Source organism: Mesoplodon bidens (genome assembly GCF_964165515.1).
Source record: "Mesoplodon bidens genome assembly, chromosome: 11".
Classification (NCBI taxonomy): Eukaryota; Metazoa; Chordata; class Mammalia; order Artiodactyla; family Ziphiidae; genus Mesoplodon; species Mesoplodon bidens.
The window spans coordinates 98,965,068-98,978,365 of NC_138167.1; the positions used below are offsets into that span (position 1 = coordinate 98,965,068).

A 13,298-nucleotide genomic window follows, 5' to 3' on the forward strand; every position below is an offset into this window, starting at 1 on the left:
GTTTCCAGGTACCCGGAAGGGGGAGGGGGCGAGGCGGCAACAATTGGGCGGGTGAGGTCGAAACGCGCGCCCAGGAGCGCCAAGACTCCGAGGGGCGGCGAGCCCGGGCCGTGCCGCCGCGCGATTGGCCGGGGCAGCCTCGCCGGCCGTCGCTGATTGGTGGATTCTCAAATTCGGTCTCAAGGCGCCAGAGGAGGTGTTTTAGCGGGGACTGCGATCCGGGGCTGCAGTCGCGCTCGGCGTGTCGGAGCGCTGGCGCTGCTCGGATGCCGCGCGGTCCCCGCTAGCGCAGGGCACTCGGAGCGGGGAACTGCGCGCCTCGCTTTCCCCGCCCGATGTCGCCGCCCGGCTGCTGATCGACTCGCCCAGCTGATCCCGCGCTGCTGTGGGGTCGTGGAGGTCCCGGTAGAGGCAGGAAGGCTCCTTCGCAAAGGGGGAGTAAGTAGCGTGAGGCCCCGGCGCTGGCGGGGAGGCGGGAATTGGGGCTCGGGGGACCCTCCCGCCCCGGCTGCCAGCCTGCCACCCCTCCCCTCCACGGCTGCCTCAGGACCAGACGTGCGAGGGGTGTCTGGGCTCCAGCTCTCCCTCCGGCCGGGCAGTAGGGAACTTGCCCTTCCTCACGATCTGGGGGTTTCATTGGAAAAGTTTATATTTGGGGTCTGCTCAGAGGCCTGGGAAAGGGCTGCGCTGAGCGCTGAGTGGGTTTGGTCTAGCGATCAGGTTTCCTTCCCCCCTGATTCAAAACCCCTCGAAGCCGAATTCCTCCCCGTTCTTTGCGCCAAAATTAACTGACCTATAGGAGACCCTGTGCTTTCTGACAGATTTGCCCGACACTCTCCTGACTTGAAACTTAATTTTGTCCTGTTGCTTTTCATTAAAAAGTATTATTTTTGTCGGGGTTTTTTTCTTCCCAATTTCAGTAATTACTAAGCACACTTAAGTGTTTGTGCTCGTTCGTGTGCGTTTCGGAGAGTTGGAGTGGCCACAATCCTGAAAATTCCCAGGATGAGTTTAGGGAGCGGAAGTTCATGTTCATGAGCAAGTAATACATATTTTTGTTGAAGGAAAGAGTATCCAATTTAAAGTCATTTTCTAATGTAACTGTGCATTACAGATGGAGGTAAACTGTTTAACACTAAAAGACCTGATCAACCCCAGACTAGATTTTGCAATTGAAGATGGGGAAAATGCACAAAAGGTAAGTGAACTTAAATACCTTAAGTTCTATCATATTTAGGATGGTGATGTCTAATTCACTTCAGGATTCCAACATGCCACTTGTATTTGTCTTATAAACATAATAACCTTGATGAACATTTTAGGACTATGCTTTTCTCTTTTTTTTTTAATGGAGGAGGCATCCAACCATTATTGTTGAATTTCTCAGTCATTGTGCAGTGGTTAGATGTAATGTTGAAACTGACTTATATGAATCAAAGATATGCTAGACACTGCAATCAAAAGTTTGTAATAATTGTAGTTATCAAGAGTAGAATTAGCTAATGCTGGGCAGGAATATTAAGCCTCAGTTCCCAGGAAAATAGACTTTGTTACTCTAAATGCTAGATTATTAAAGTGCAGTGAAATGTTCTTCATCCTGATGGACCAGCTCCTAGAGATGGTTTCATTCTCCCAAGAGCATGACCGGTGTCTCCCATATAGGGAGATAAAGTGACTGAGCTCACCAAGGACTCTGACTATTTTACAGTGTTACTGCTGGTTTTGCACTGAGCTTTCCCTTGTGGTTTTTGCATGCCTTGTGATTTGTAAGACAGTAGTAGCGTCTTCAAGAAACATTACGAAGTGAACCAGCCATAGCAGTGTCTAAACAGGACCCATGTCAGCACAATGCCCTCACCAGCCGGTGTCCTACCAAAAAGGTATAATAGCTTGTTAGTAGCGAACATCTAAGCATTTTTGGGCAGAGGCAAGTAGATATGACAAACCCAGGTTTAGAAAGTTTAAATATCAATCTGAGCATAGCAACTTCCATAGGCATTGAACTTCTCTGGTTCCTGGGCTTAATTTTAGGCTTAGCACCCACAATGAAATTGCCTGGTTGCAAAGCACCTGTTATATGGGCCTTTGAAGAATACTTGACAACCGTTAATTTTCGGTAGGTGTGAAACTGTATGCTTTTTCGCGTAGGGGTTTTTTTCCCCCCAGCATTTGATTTATTTTTGTTAGGAAAAGAAGTATACCAAAACATTATTCTTTTAAAGAGCATTTTTAAAGAATTCGCTATGCCATCTGAGAGTGGCAATGCCCAGACTTTAAAGTATATATTCAGAGTTTTGGCTTTGGGAGTTTCAGAGCAAAACTTTTTGTTTTCCTTCGTAGTTTGGATGGGACAGCCTTGAAAGAATGTGTATACATTTATATAAAGTCAAAGTGTCCACCTCTTTCCTTCTGGGTCGATGACTTTTTATCATGCCTTCAACAAGGGTACTTCTCCTACTCTAGTTAGCCCAGTAAGTGCTGTGCCCAGCTGAGCTTTCATATTTTAGTGGGTGTAGAGAAAACCTCAAATGACGCCATAGAGATTTGGGAAAGTGGTTAAAATGTTTGAAATAGAATACACGAGCAGGGCTTATTTCACCTGTCAAAGAGACGGCAAAGGAAGAGAACAGAGTGCTCCTGCGAGATGCCAGGCTGGGCTTTTGTCTCTCTTTTCACATTGCTGTGAAGTAAAGGAAGGAGGATTTCTAGGGCTGCCGAGAACATGGGATTTGGAGTCAGACAGATCTGGATTTGATTTCCCGCTTTACCATTTGTTAGCTTCATAACCTCAAATAAATATTTATTAAGTCTTTCAACAAATATTTATGTTTCAGGGGCTGGGGGTACAGCGGTTGAATAAGTCTCCTAGCTTCCCTAAGCCTATTTTTTTCTTCCATAAATTGAAATGAATAAGTAGCCTCTCCTCTTTGGGTGTCTGTAAAGCACCCAGCAACCCATACTGTTCACACCTTACTCATTTGAACGGACAGCCCAAAGATGAATATGATGCAGGCTTGGCCCTCGGTTACCTGAGACACTTTCAGGGACTGAGATGTAAAACTCACCAACTAGACTGTGATTTGGTAAGAGCTATAGGAGTGGGAACCAAGTGCCCCAGCAGAACAGAAGATTAAGAAAGAAACTCATGGGGAGTCTAGAGAAAGTTGGAAAGCTTCACAGAGGTAATATGTGGGCTGAGGACTTCAACTATAAGGAAACAAGAAGGAGTAAGACGGTCATTATAGGCAGAAGAATCTATATGAGTATATGTGCTGTGGACATTCAAGAAATGTTCAAAGTTTCCAGAGTGGCCAGAAGCTAGTGGTACTTCTTTTTTTTTTTTTTTTTTTTTTTTGCGGTACGCAGGCCTCTCACTGTTGTGGCCTCTCCCGTTGCGGAGCACAGGCTCCGGACACGCAGGCTCAGCGGCCATGGCTCACGGGCCCAGCCGCTCCACGGCATGTGGGATCTTCCCGGACCGGGGCACGAACCCGTGTCCCCTGCATCGGCAGGCGGACTCTCAACCACTGCGCCACCAGGGAAGCCCTAGTGGTACTTCTTGAAACCCTCTGGTGGGTGCCTGGAACAGTATCCTATGGGTTGGTCAGCATTTAGAGGACTTATCTTTCTTGACTGTCTGATCTTCATTGCTCAAGATCTATAGGTAGGCATGCATCTTCTTACCACTCACGGAGAAACTTTTCTTTAAAACATAAAGGAGTTTTCAACGCCATTACCCAATCTTACTGTGCCCAAGTTGTGAGATTATAAGCAAGACTCTTCTCTTCAGTTGTCTACAGTGCATTTAGGAATGACAAAAGTAGAAAAAGGATGGTTTGGGATGAAGCGGTGGACAACAAGGATTGAGCTGTTGGGAGGGCTCAAGATAGCACTTGAGCTAGGGCTTGAAGGGATGAGTGCTAAGACTTAGGCAAGTAGAGAGGAAGGAAACTAGTAAAGAAGTAAGTCAGCATGGTAAATTTGGGGACACGCCTAGACTTAGTGGGCATGGGTTTTCTTTGAAGGTCATTCATCTTTTGGGAGTGGTTAAAAAAGGTGAGTTCAACTTGAAGCATATATTTGTACCCGTGTGATAACAGGTAAATAAATATGTGCAAGAGGCAGTTGGTTGCCTGATCTGGGAACTCACGGAAAGTCCTAGCCAGATACAAACCTGGGACTTAACAACATACAGGTTGGTTTTAAAGCCTTGTACATGAGTGGGTGAGCTGCCCTGGAGATAGCAAACAGGGAGGTGTGGACGGCTGAGTTTCTAAGAGTGGAAAAAGAGGAGCCAGTGAAGGAGGCTGAGACGGAACAGTCAGAAGAGAACCAAGAGAGAAAAAAGTGGTAGCTCAGAAGGACAGAGAGTTTTTTTTGGTTTTTGTTTTTGTTTTCTTGCGGTTCGTGGGCCTCTCACTCTTGTGGCCTCTCCCGTTGCAGAGCACAGGCTCAGCGGCCATGGCTCACAGGCCCAGCCGCTCCGCGGCATGTGGGATCTTCCCGGACCGGGGCACGAACCTGTGTCCCCTGCATCGGCAGGCGGACTCTCAACCACTGCGCCAGCAGGGAAGCCCGGACGGAGAGTTTTATAAAGCAAATAGTCAACAGTCTTAACCATTGCAGTGAGGTCAAATGCAATATTTTGCCATTGACTTGTCAACTGATAGATGACCTAAGTGAGAGCAGTGGATCAGAGCGGACTGGTGGTTCGAGGAACCCCCTGGGAGACAGGCAGGGGAAAGCCCTCCGTGGCTTACTCATTCTGGAAAGTGTGCTCTGAAGGGAAGGAGAGTTTTTAGTCAATAGCTAGAAGGAGACGCCTCCTGACGTGCCTGTCATATTTGCAATGAGTCTTAAACAGTAGGTCGGGTTTCAGTGGGCCAAGCTTAGCCCATGGCGTTAGAGTCAACGTGATGGTGTGAGCAACGGCTCAGATGTGATAAAATTCAGGACAGGTTTGAAGAAGAACAAGTGGACTGTTTGGGCAAAATGTGGGACGTGCATGAGATGGGACCGGAAAAGACGTTGGCAAAATGTCACCAAGGGCCTTGAACAGGCTGATGACTATGTACTGTTTGAGGTAACGTGATCAAAGCTGTATCTGAGACAGAAGCAAGACTAGAACCAAGATCTTCTAATTACCAGCTCCTTTCCATGTCAGCTTACAGCTCAGTCATAATGCTGGTATAATAAATAATGATGATGATGATGAACATTTGCACAGCACTTCACAGACTACAAACTGCTTTCACTCTCATTATCTGATCTGATCCTCACAGCAACTGCATGGCAGGTAAGCCAAGGTGCATCACCTCCATTTGCACATGAGAACTGGAGAGCCTGTATCCTGGGGACTCTCTCCAGGCCCTCTCTAATTGAAGAGGTGATTTCCAGGGTGTTGCAGCTTGACTTCCTGGCAAGCAGATCTGACATGGAGGTTAGTGTGCAGGTGCTTTATTAGGGAGTGCCCTGGGGATGGGTGCACATTTAAGGGAAGGGAAGGCAGCAGAATTAGACAGACGGAAAAGCAGAGCTGCAGAACAGTCTCAGTGGAAGTTGGGTTTACCCCATAGGGAGTTCTGGGACGACCCCTTGGAGTCGTCCTGAGTCCGGGTAAGGGGACCAAGCTGTTACACGTCAGTGCCGCCTCTCCCAGCCACTGAGGACAGTACCGGCCTCTCGGGAAGGCGTGTGAGCCCGGATGAGTCAACCCTCTTCTGCCAAAGCGTGAAGAGGCTTACTCTTGGCATTACTCCAGCAGCTGGGGAAATGAGTCATTCATCCCAGAAGTGAGCCAGGTGCATCCCAGTGTCCACCACATGGCTGGGTAGCCTTGCTGGAAAGCCTTGGAGATACATAATTTGGTCTGAACCCCTTATTTCAAAGATCTGGAAACTTGGGCCCAGACAAAATGAACAATTTGTGCAGTATCAGAAAGACATAGGGTGGAGTCAAAAACCGCTGTACTTCTGAACTCTCATTCCAGTCCCCTTTCCTTTGCCTTCTACAGTGTCAGGATTGCAGGATAGACAGACGGATGGAGCAGGGTGTGATTAGACTGCAGCTGACTTTCTGCCCACCTGAAACCTCAGAAAACAATTTGCTTGGCATTTTTTTCTGTTGAGTAGAGGTGTGATAACGATCGTAACCTACCACGTGACGTAACTCCCCTCCTACTTTAAGTATTACTTAAACTGTAGTGAAACTATGTCAAAGTGCTGGAGGAAATAATTCATCTGAATTGCTCCTTGGTAGGGAAAAAGTAGGAGCTCAGTGTTCCTGGGAGGACAGGTACCATGAGGGCCGTGGAGAAGAAGGATGAATCTCTGCACCTCAACAAGCCTGGGACACGCCCTCCACCATTGGGATACCTTTTGAAATAACTAGATAATCAAGGCCCTGTGTTCCTTGAGCACCTGCGAAGGGGAAGGCATTGTGCCAAAAACTGTGAGGAATGGGACGTGTGGAACTAGCTCCCTGACCTCCAGAAGAGCACGGTCTCGTCAGTGAGACAAGACACACGCCCAGGAAGTTAAATAGCAGTACAGTGTGCTATGTTATATTAGCTCTGAGGGCCAGGATGGATGGTAATAAAGAACAGGAAGTGGAGCGGGGGGAGAGAGAATAGCTTAGTTTTCTTGAGTGATCACTATATGCCAGGAACTATTCTCATAACTCTGGAGATCAGTGTTTTTATGAACTTCATTTTCAGTTGAGAGAATTCAAGTGAGAAGGGAATTGCCTGCTCTCACCCTGCTGATAAGTAGCAGAGGCTGGTAAGCTGGCCCTACCAGCCCGCGTGCAGAACTGCTTCCCATGCTGCCTCTCCATAGAGGCTAGTGGAGATCCGTGGCCTGCTGGATACCTTTTGTTGGAGCTGCGAAAAAGATAACTTCCTCCCAATTCACACCCAGGACAAGCTTACTTCTAGATGCAGAATTTTGGAAACTTCTGCTGTCAGCTATTTCCTGCCTTACCAATGACTTTTATACTGAATGAGGTTGTATGTGACCTTGGGCAAGGCACCCTCTGTGTGCCTCAGTTTCTTCATCTGTAGGCTAGAAAAATACTACCTCGGTTGCAGGATTGGATGAGGAGTTAATAGGTGTAAAGTGCATGAAACAGGTATCATGTGTAGCACGTAATATGCACTCGGTACGTTCCCTTGAGAGTTCCCTTGTGGAAGACTTCATCAGAGTTGTATACTAGTAGGGATTTGTTAAGAGGTGTGAATAGATGCACTGCCTCAGGCTGGATGCTGACTGCGGCAGTGGCATGAGAAATCGTCACCCCCATCTCCACACCTTTCCTGCTACCCTAGGACAGAACCTCACCAAGGCTAGCTGGCAGCTTCTGCTGATCCAGAGAACAAGAGTTGGCCTGTTACCACAAACTCCAGTTTCTCCCAGACCATTTTTTTTATTTATTTATTTTTGGCTGCGTTGGGTCTTCGTTGCTGGCGCGCGGGCTTTCTCTAGTTGCAGCGAGCAGGGGCTACTCTTCATTGTGGTGCACGGGCTTCCCATTTCAGTGGCTTCTCTTGTTGCGGAGCACAGGCTCTAGGCGCACAGGCTTCAGTAGTTGTGGCACACGGGTTCAGTAGTTGTGGATCGCAGGCTCTAGAGCGAAGGCTCAGTAGTTGTGGCACACGGGCTTAGTTGCTCCGCAGCATGTGGGATCTTCCTGGACCAGGGCTCAAACCCGTGTCCCCTGCATCAGCAGGCAGATTCTTAACCACTGCGCCACCAGGGAAGTCCATCCCAAACAATTCTTTTTCCTTCTTGATATGTTGCTCGTTTATAAGAAAACACTTTTTTTTTAAACCACTCTTCAGCCAACATCCAAGCATGCAATAATCTATAGAGTGATATTGTGTACAGGAAAGGGAGTGACAAACATGTCATTCATCCACCTTCCTAATTTTGTAAAGGCACTATTACCTGGAGGTGAGTTCAACTATGGGAAGAGCAGAATCTTTCTGGGTTTGAACGACAAAAACTTATTTTAGGGGAAAGAAATTTGTTTCGGTAACTTAGTAATTCCAAACGCGAGTTGTGTGTACTTAGTCCTTTTTCTTAATGGATTAAGGGACCCATCATTCATCTTTTCTTTTAATTATCTAAGACAGTCTACTCAAAGAGTCTGGGGGAAGGTGCTAGGCCACAAACGATTACCAAGCTGCAAAACATTAAGAACAGAACTTGAGAGTTTAGCACTTAGAAACCTCTACGGTAATTCCGTTGATCTTGCCCCTGTGACATCTAAGCCTGTGGTCAGTGGTCTCTTCTTGTCGAACAAGCTGTAGGTGAAGTTGAGTGGCAAACTCAAGGGGAGAGTGATATGATGGGAGTTGCATGTGAGTCCTGCGAAGTAAGACCATGTGTCAGAGTCTCCGGGAGTTTTCAGTCCGTGAAAAACCCTGGTCCTTCCCCAGGGGTAGTTTGAGACGCGCTGCTCTGGGGGAGTGACCCTAGATAGCTGGGTGGCTTGAAATGTGGCATTTTGTTGGATGCCCTTCCATTAATCTGTCCTGGTAGTTGCTCTATTAGCACTGGTGGACATTCAACAAAAGCATAATTGCTCTTCTAGTTAGTGCAAACTCGTAAATAGTGTTTAAAAAAATATGTCACTTAGAAGCAATATGGGCTCAACCCACATTTGCTCTTATTATCATCCCCGCCTGTTACAGGCATCCACCAGTGATGCATAACACTCATGACTTCTTTCACAGAGGTGCCGTGAAAAATATGCTTAAAAGGAGTAGCAGCCACTCTTTGGTTCCCATGGATCCTTCTGTTTATTTTCATTAGTCCTATCCTGATACTTTTCAGCCTTGAACATATAGGTCTGTTTGTATTTTCATGACTCAGTGAATACTGGGAATAAAGTGTACTCTTAGCTGATACCTGCCCTTTCTCATTTTCGCTAAAAGGTCTCTTTTTTAAAATAGGAAAATATATTTGTTGATCGCTCAAGGATGGCCCCAAAGACGCCAATAAAAAATGAACCAATTGACTTATCGAAACAAAAGATCTTCACTCCAGAAAGAAATCCCATCACTCCAGTTAAGCTTGTCGACAGACAGCAGGCAGAACCGTGGACACCCACCGCTAACCTGAAGGTGCTCATTAGTGCTGCCAGCCCAGACATCAGAGACCGAGAGAAGAAAAAAGGACTGTTCAGGCCCATTGAGAACAAGGACGACGCGTTTACAGACTGTCTGCAGGTAAACAGGCTGTGCTCCGAAGACCTTTCATAGAATTTGTAAATGTTTACCTGATTATTAAAAAGTCACAGAATTCTCAATTTTTGGGTTACTATTGAGTCAAAAGCAGTACTCCACTTAATCTTTTTATTTATTTACAGCTGAAGTGGAACTCTTATTCTATATCTCATTTTTCATAATGAATGCTTTCTTTTCTTCTGTATGATACTGTCTTCACCAGTACACATTTTTAAATGATTAATTTTTTAAGCAATGATATTTAATAATTTTGATTTAATGAAGAAATTTGGATTTTTTTTAATGCTGCCATGAATTATAATTTTTGCTTTGATTTTAACAGTAATATTAATCTATGTGTTTTTGACTTGGGGAATTTTATCATTCTCATGTATGTTCAGTTCGTTGGTTTGGGGCTTTAAAGTTAAATCATCTTTAAATTACCTGTCCTGTAGGGAACCAGAGCTACTGAATAAGCAGCATATCTATACTTTTTAAAAAAAGTTTTTCTTGGGGCTTGAATTGAGCCTTTTTCAAATGTGAGTTGATAAGACAAGGACACTAGTTTAATGCACTTACAATAAGAAAGAATAAGGAAGAATAAGATTTAGCTCCCCCTGTTCAGTTCCATCAACCCTTGGTAAATTGTGAAAAATAAAGAGTTTGGTGACGCAGTGCAGGCAAGTACATCTCAGATTTTCACATTATAGGAATTACACAGGATCTTAGGAAGAGACAGATTCTGATACATCCGGTTTGAGGTAAGGCCTGAGGTTTTATATCTCTTAACATGCTCCTGGTGTTGCTGATCTCAGTCTAACAAGCACGCTAGTAGCAAGGGTGTAGCAACCTATAAATCAAGGCTGTAGCAACCTATAAATGACTGCACTGTTCATTTTTTTTTTTTTTTTTTTTTTTTTTATGCGGTACGCGGGCCTCTCACTGTTGTGGCCTCTCTCGTTGCGGAGCACAGGCTCCGGACGCGCAGGCTCAGCGGCCATGGTTCACGGGCCCAGCCGCTCCGTGGCATGTGGGATCTTCCCGGACCGGGGCACGAACCCGCGTCCCCTGCGTTGGCAGGAGGACTCTCAACCACTGCCCCACCAGGGAAGCCCTCATTTTTTATTTTAAACAGTAGACTCAGCCCCAAATCACAAAGGAGGAAAAGTTCAGTTCAGAGAAAGCAATAGGTAAAATGTTAAGAAAATTAGATTAGGAAATGTATTTTAACCAGAATCTAGGATGGTATGGATTTGCATGTTCCCCTCCACTCGCCAATACCACCCATTGCAATTTCTCTGTTAAGATGTTAACTGTGACATTTCCACCCCCCTCTGTCTGCCCTCTGTAGCTTGATGTTGTTGGGGACAGTGCTGTGGACGAATTTGAAAAGCAAAGGCCAAGCAGAAAACAGAAAAGTTTAGGACTCCTGTGCCAGAAGTTTCTAGCTCGCTATCCAAGTTATCCACTGTCAACTGAGAAAACTACCATCTCCCTAGATGAAGTTGCTGTCAGTCTCGGTATGTATCGTGGGATCACCTGGAGGCCTGTCTCCAGTTACAGTGAGAAGTTGATTCCTCGGGCAAGCCAAAGGCTTCAGATCACCTCCTTTACTAAGTAAAGAGCTGACCCTCAAAAGAGTGAGGACAGGAGCAGGTAGAGCTTTTCTTCTGTCATCATCATTATGCATAGAATTCCAGGGAGCCTTTTAGGCCTGGGGGTCAAACAAATATTTCGTTTTCTTAACCTTAAAAAATATGTTCACAGAAGACTCACATTACAAATTAATATCTAATATCTTAATTCCATGTTATTTCAGACAGACTCAAAAGATATTTAGAAATATCCTTCTGTTTATTTTTTAAAATGCTTCAAAGAGTTCAGAACTGGTGTTATTTTTGTTATAAAGCACGATTTGAAAGCAAGAGCATTATGTTTGAAGCCCTGTACTGTGACCTTCACAGCAAGTCTGCCCAACTAGTAAAGGCATATCTGGATATAACTCAAACAGCTAAGCCTTATAACAAAGAGGAATACACGCGTTCACACGGCGTGGGTGTGTGTAATGTGCAGTGGTGTCTGGACTATAAATATGCAGACCGCTGATTCAGAATAGAGACTCCTAGTGGACGTGGATTGCAGTTGGTTTCAGGATGAACATACTGTTGACAAGTAAATAAGTAGAAATCACATGATTTGAAGATGTCAGAGTGTCCCCTTAAAAGATTAGGAGGGTTTGCATACAGGGGGAAAAAAGGCTCGACGAAATCAGCCCAGTAGGCTTTATGATAGAGTATATTTTTAATTTGTTTATTAGTTCTATATCTTCCAGTAGCCCAAAGACTGTGACCCAGTAGATGATGATTACTCTGAATTATTCAAACTGATGGCTAAAAAGATTTTATTTGCTGGAAATTGAGGTAATGAGGAACCAGTGTGTTGTGATGGGAAGACCATGGTCTGCACTTTGAGTAAGACAGAGCTAGATTTGAAGCCCAGCTCTCTAATTTATAGACTGTGAGAGCTTTAAAAAGTTAATTATTCTTTTCTCAACTACAGCACAGGGACCATAGCGCCTACCTTGCAGAAACTTAGAAAAGTTGGGGATAATGTCAGTAACATGCCCAACTCAGAGCCTGGCTTACTCTTATTGCTACGTGGAAGAGTTTCTACTCAGCTCTCATTAGAGGTACTCCCCCCCCCCTCCACCATCCTCAAGCCATCCTGTGATCCTCTACAGCTAGGAGGAAGCCGAGGGCTTTGACGGGGAGCCCTTTGAGAACCCAGAAGTAGAACACAGTATTCTGGCATTGGTAGCAATGAAACAAGAAGGGGAAAGTGAGCCAGCTGGACAGAGGCTTCGTGTAGACATAGCTGAGGAACTGCGTCCTGGAAACTAGTCTTAAGAAGATGAGGGTAGGGACTTACCTGGTGGCGCAGTGGTTAAGAATCCACCTGCCAATGCAGGGGACACGGGTTCGAGCCCTGGTCCGGGAAGATCCCACATGCCACGGAGCAACTAAGCCTGTGCACCACAACTACTGAGCCTGCGCTCTAGAGCCGCGAGCCACAACTATGAGCCCTCGTGCCACGACTACTGCAGCCCGCGCGCCTACAGCCCGTGCTCCGCAACAAGAGAAGCCACTGCAGTGAGAAGCCCGTGCACCGCAACGAAGAGTAGCCCCCGCTCGCCGCAACTAGAGAAAGCCTGCGCGCAACAACAAAGACCCAACACGGCGAAAAATAAATTTAAAAAAAAAGAAGAAGAAGAAGATGAGGGTAAAACAACAGATCATATGATGTCTTTCTCATTGGGGTTCATGAAGCCACCTTCCTCCATATACCCAGGCCTCATCGAGAGTCCTTGCACTGACATCAGTGCAGAAGACAAAAGATTAGATGTTGGAAAGCTACCTTACAGGTCCCAGGGAGGACAGAAGACTGGGATCCTACTCTCATATGGGCTGTAAATCCCCATGTTATAACCGCCTGGAGCAGAATGCCGAAGATTTTTGCAACAGCTTCCTGCTGACACAATTTCCAAGACCTGCCAGATGAACTTGCCATCTCTCTTCACGTGAGTCGTAAAAATGGAGTCCCTTCCTAGAAGCTGTTTCGGGGCAACCATCTCTTGGGATTGAGTCTAAACTCCTGCTCTATCCCAGGTCACAAGCTCTAAGACCATATTTTAACCAAGGATGTGCAAAGCATTCAAATTGCATTCATTCCCAGTTTCTGGTCTCATGTAGATTCGATACTGATATTATAGGTAAGAGGTTAAAGAACTGGGAGTGACTTTAGTAAATGGAAAGTTACACAGCCTGGGAAACTATTTATTGGGCTGAGATGCTCTTGATAAGCTCTATGGGGCATAAGGGAAGCATGGTAACAATTGGTAAATCCTCAAGGGCATAACTAATGCCATGCCTACGATTAATCGGATTGCCTTGAATACAAAAGAAAAAGAAGGCTCAGTGCCAGGCAAGACTTTCCTGGCAGAGCAAGCCCCAGAGTTACCTGCAGGACTTGAGACCTGTGACGTGGGAAGTTTAGGCACACCCAGCCAGTGGAC

General features: G+C 45.8%; 1 protein-coding gene across 1 annotated transcript in view; it reads left to right on the forward strand.

Moving 5' to 3' along the window:
- Positions 1 to 204: 204 nt before the first annotated feature.
- E2F7 (E2F transcription factor 7) overlaps positions 205 to 13,298 on the forward strand; it is a 31,661-nt gene continuing 18,567 nt past the window's right edge. Inside the window, exons 1-4 of the mRNA XM_081247965.1 lie at positions 205 to 438; positions 1,115 to 1,198; positions 8,954 to 9,229; positions 10,578 to 10,746. Of these exons, the coding sequence (XP_081104091.1) occupies positions 1,115 to 1,198; positions 8,954 to 9,229; positions 10,578 to 10,746 (529 nt within the window). The 5' untranslated portion in view covers positions 205 to 438. The remainder of the gene's footprint in view (positions 439 to 1,114; positions 1,199 to 8,953; positions 9,230 to 10,577; positions 10,747 to 13,298) is intronic.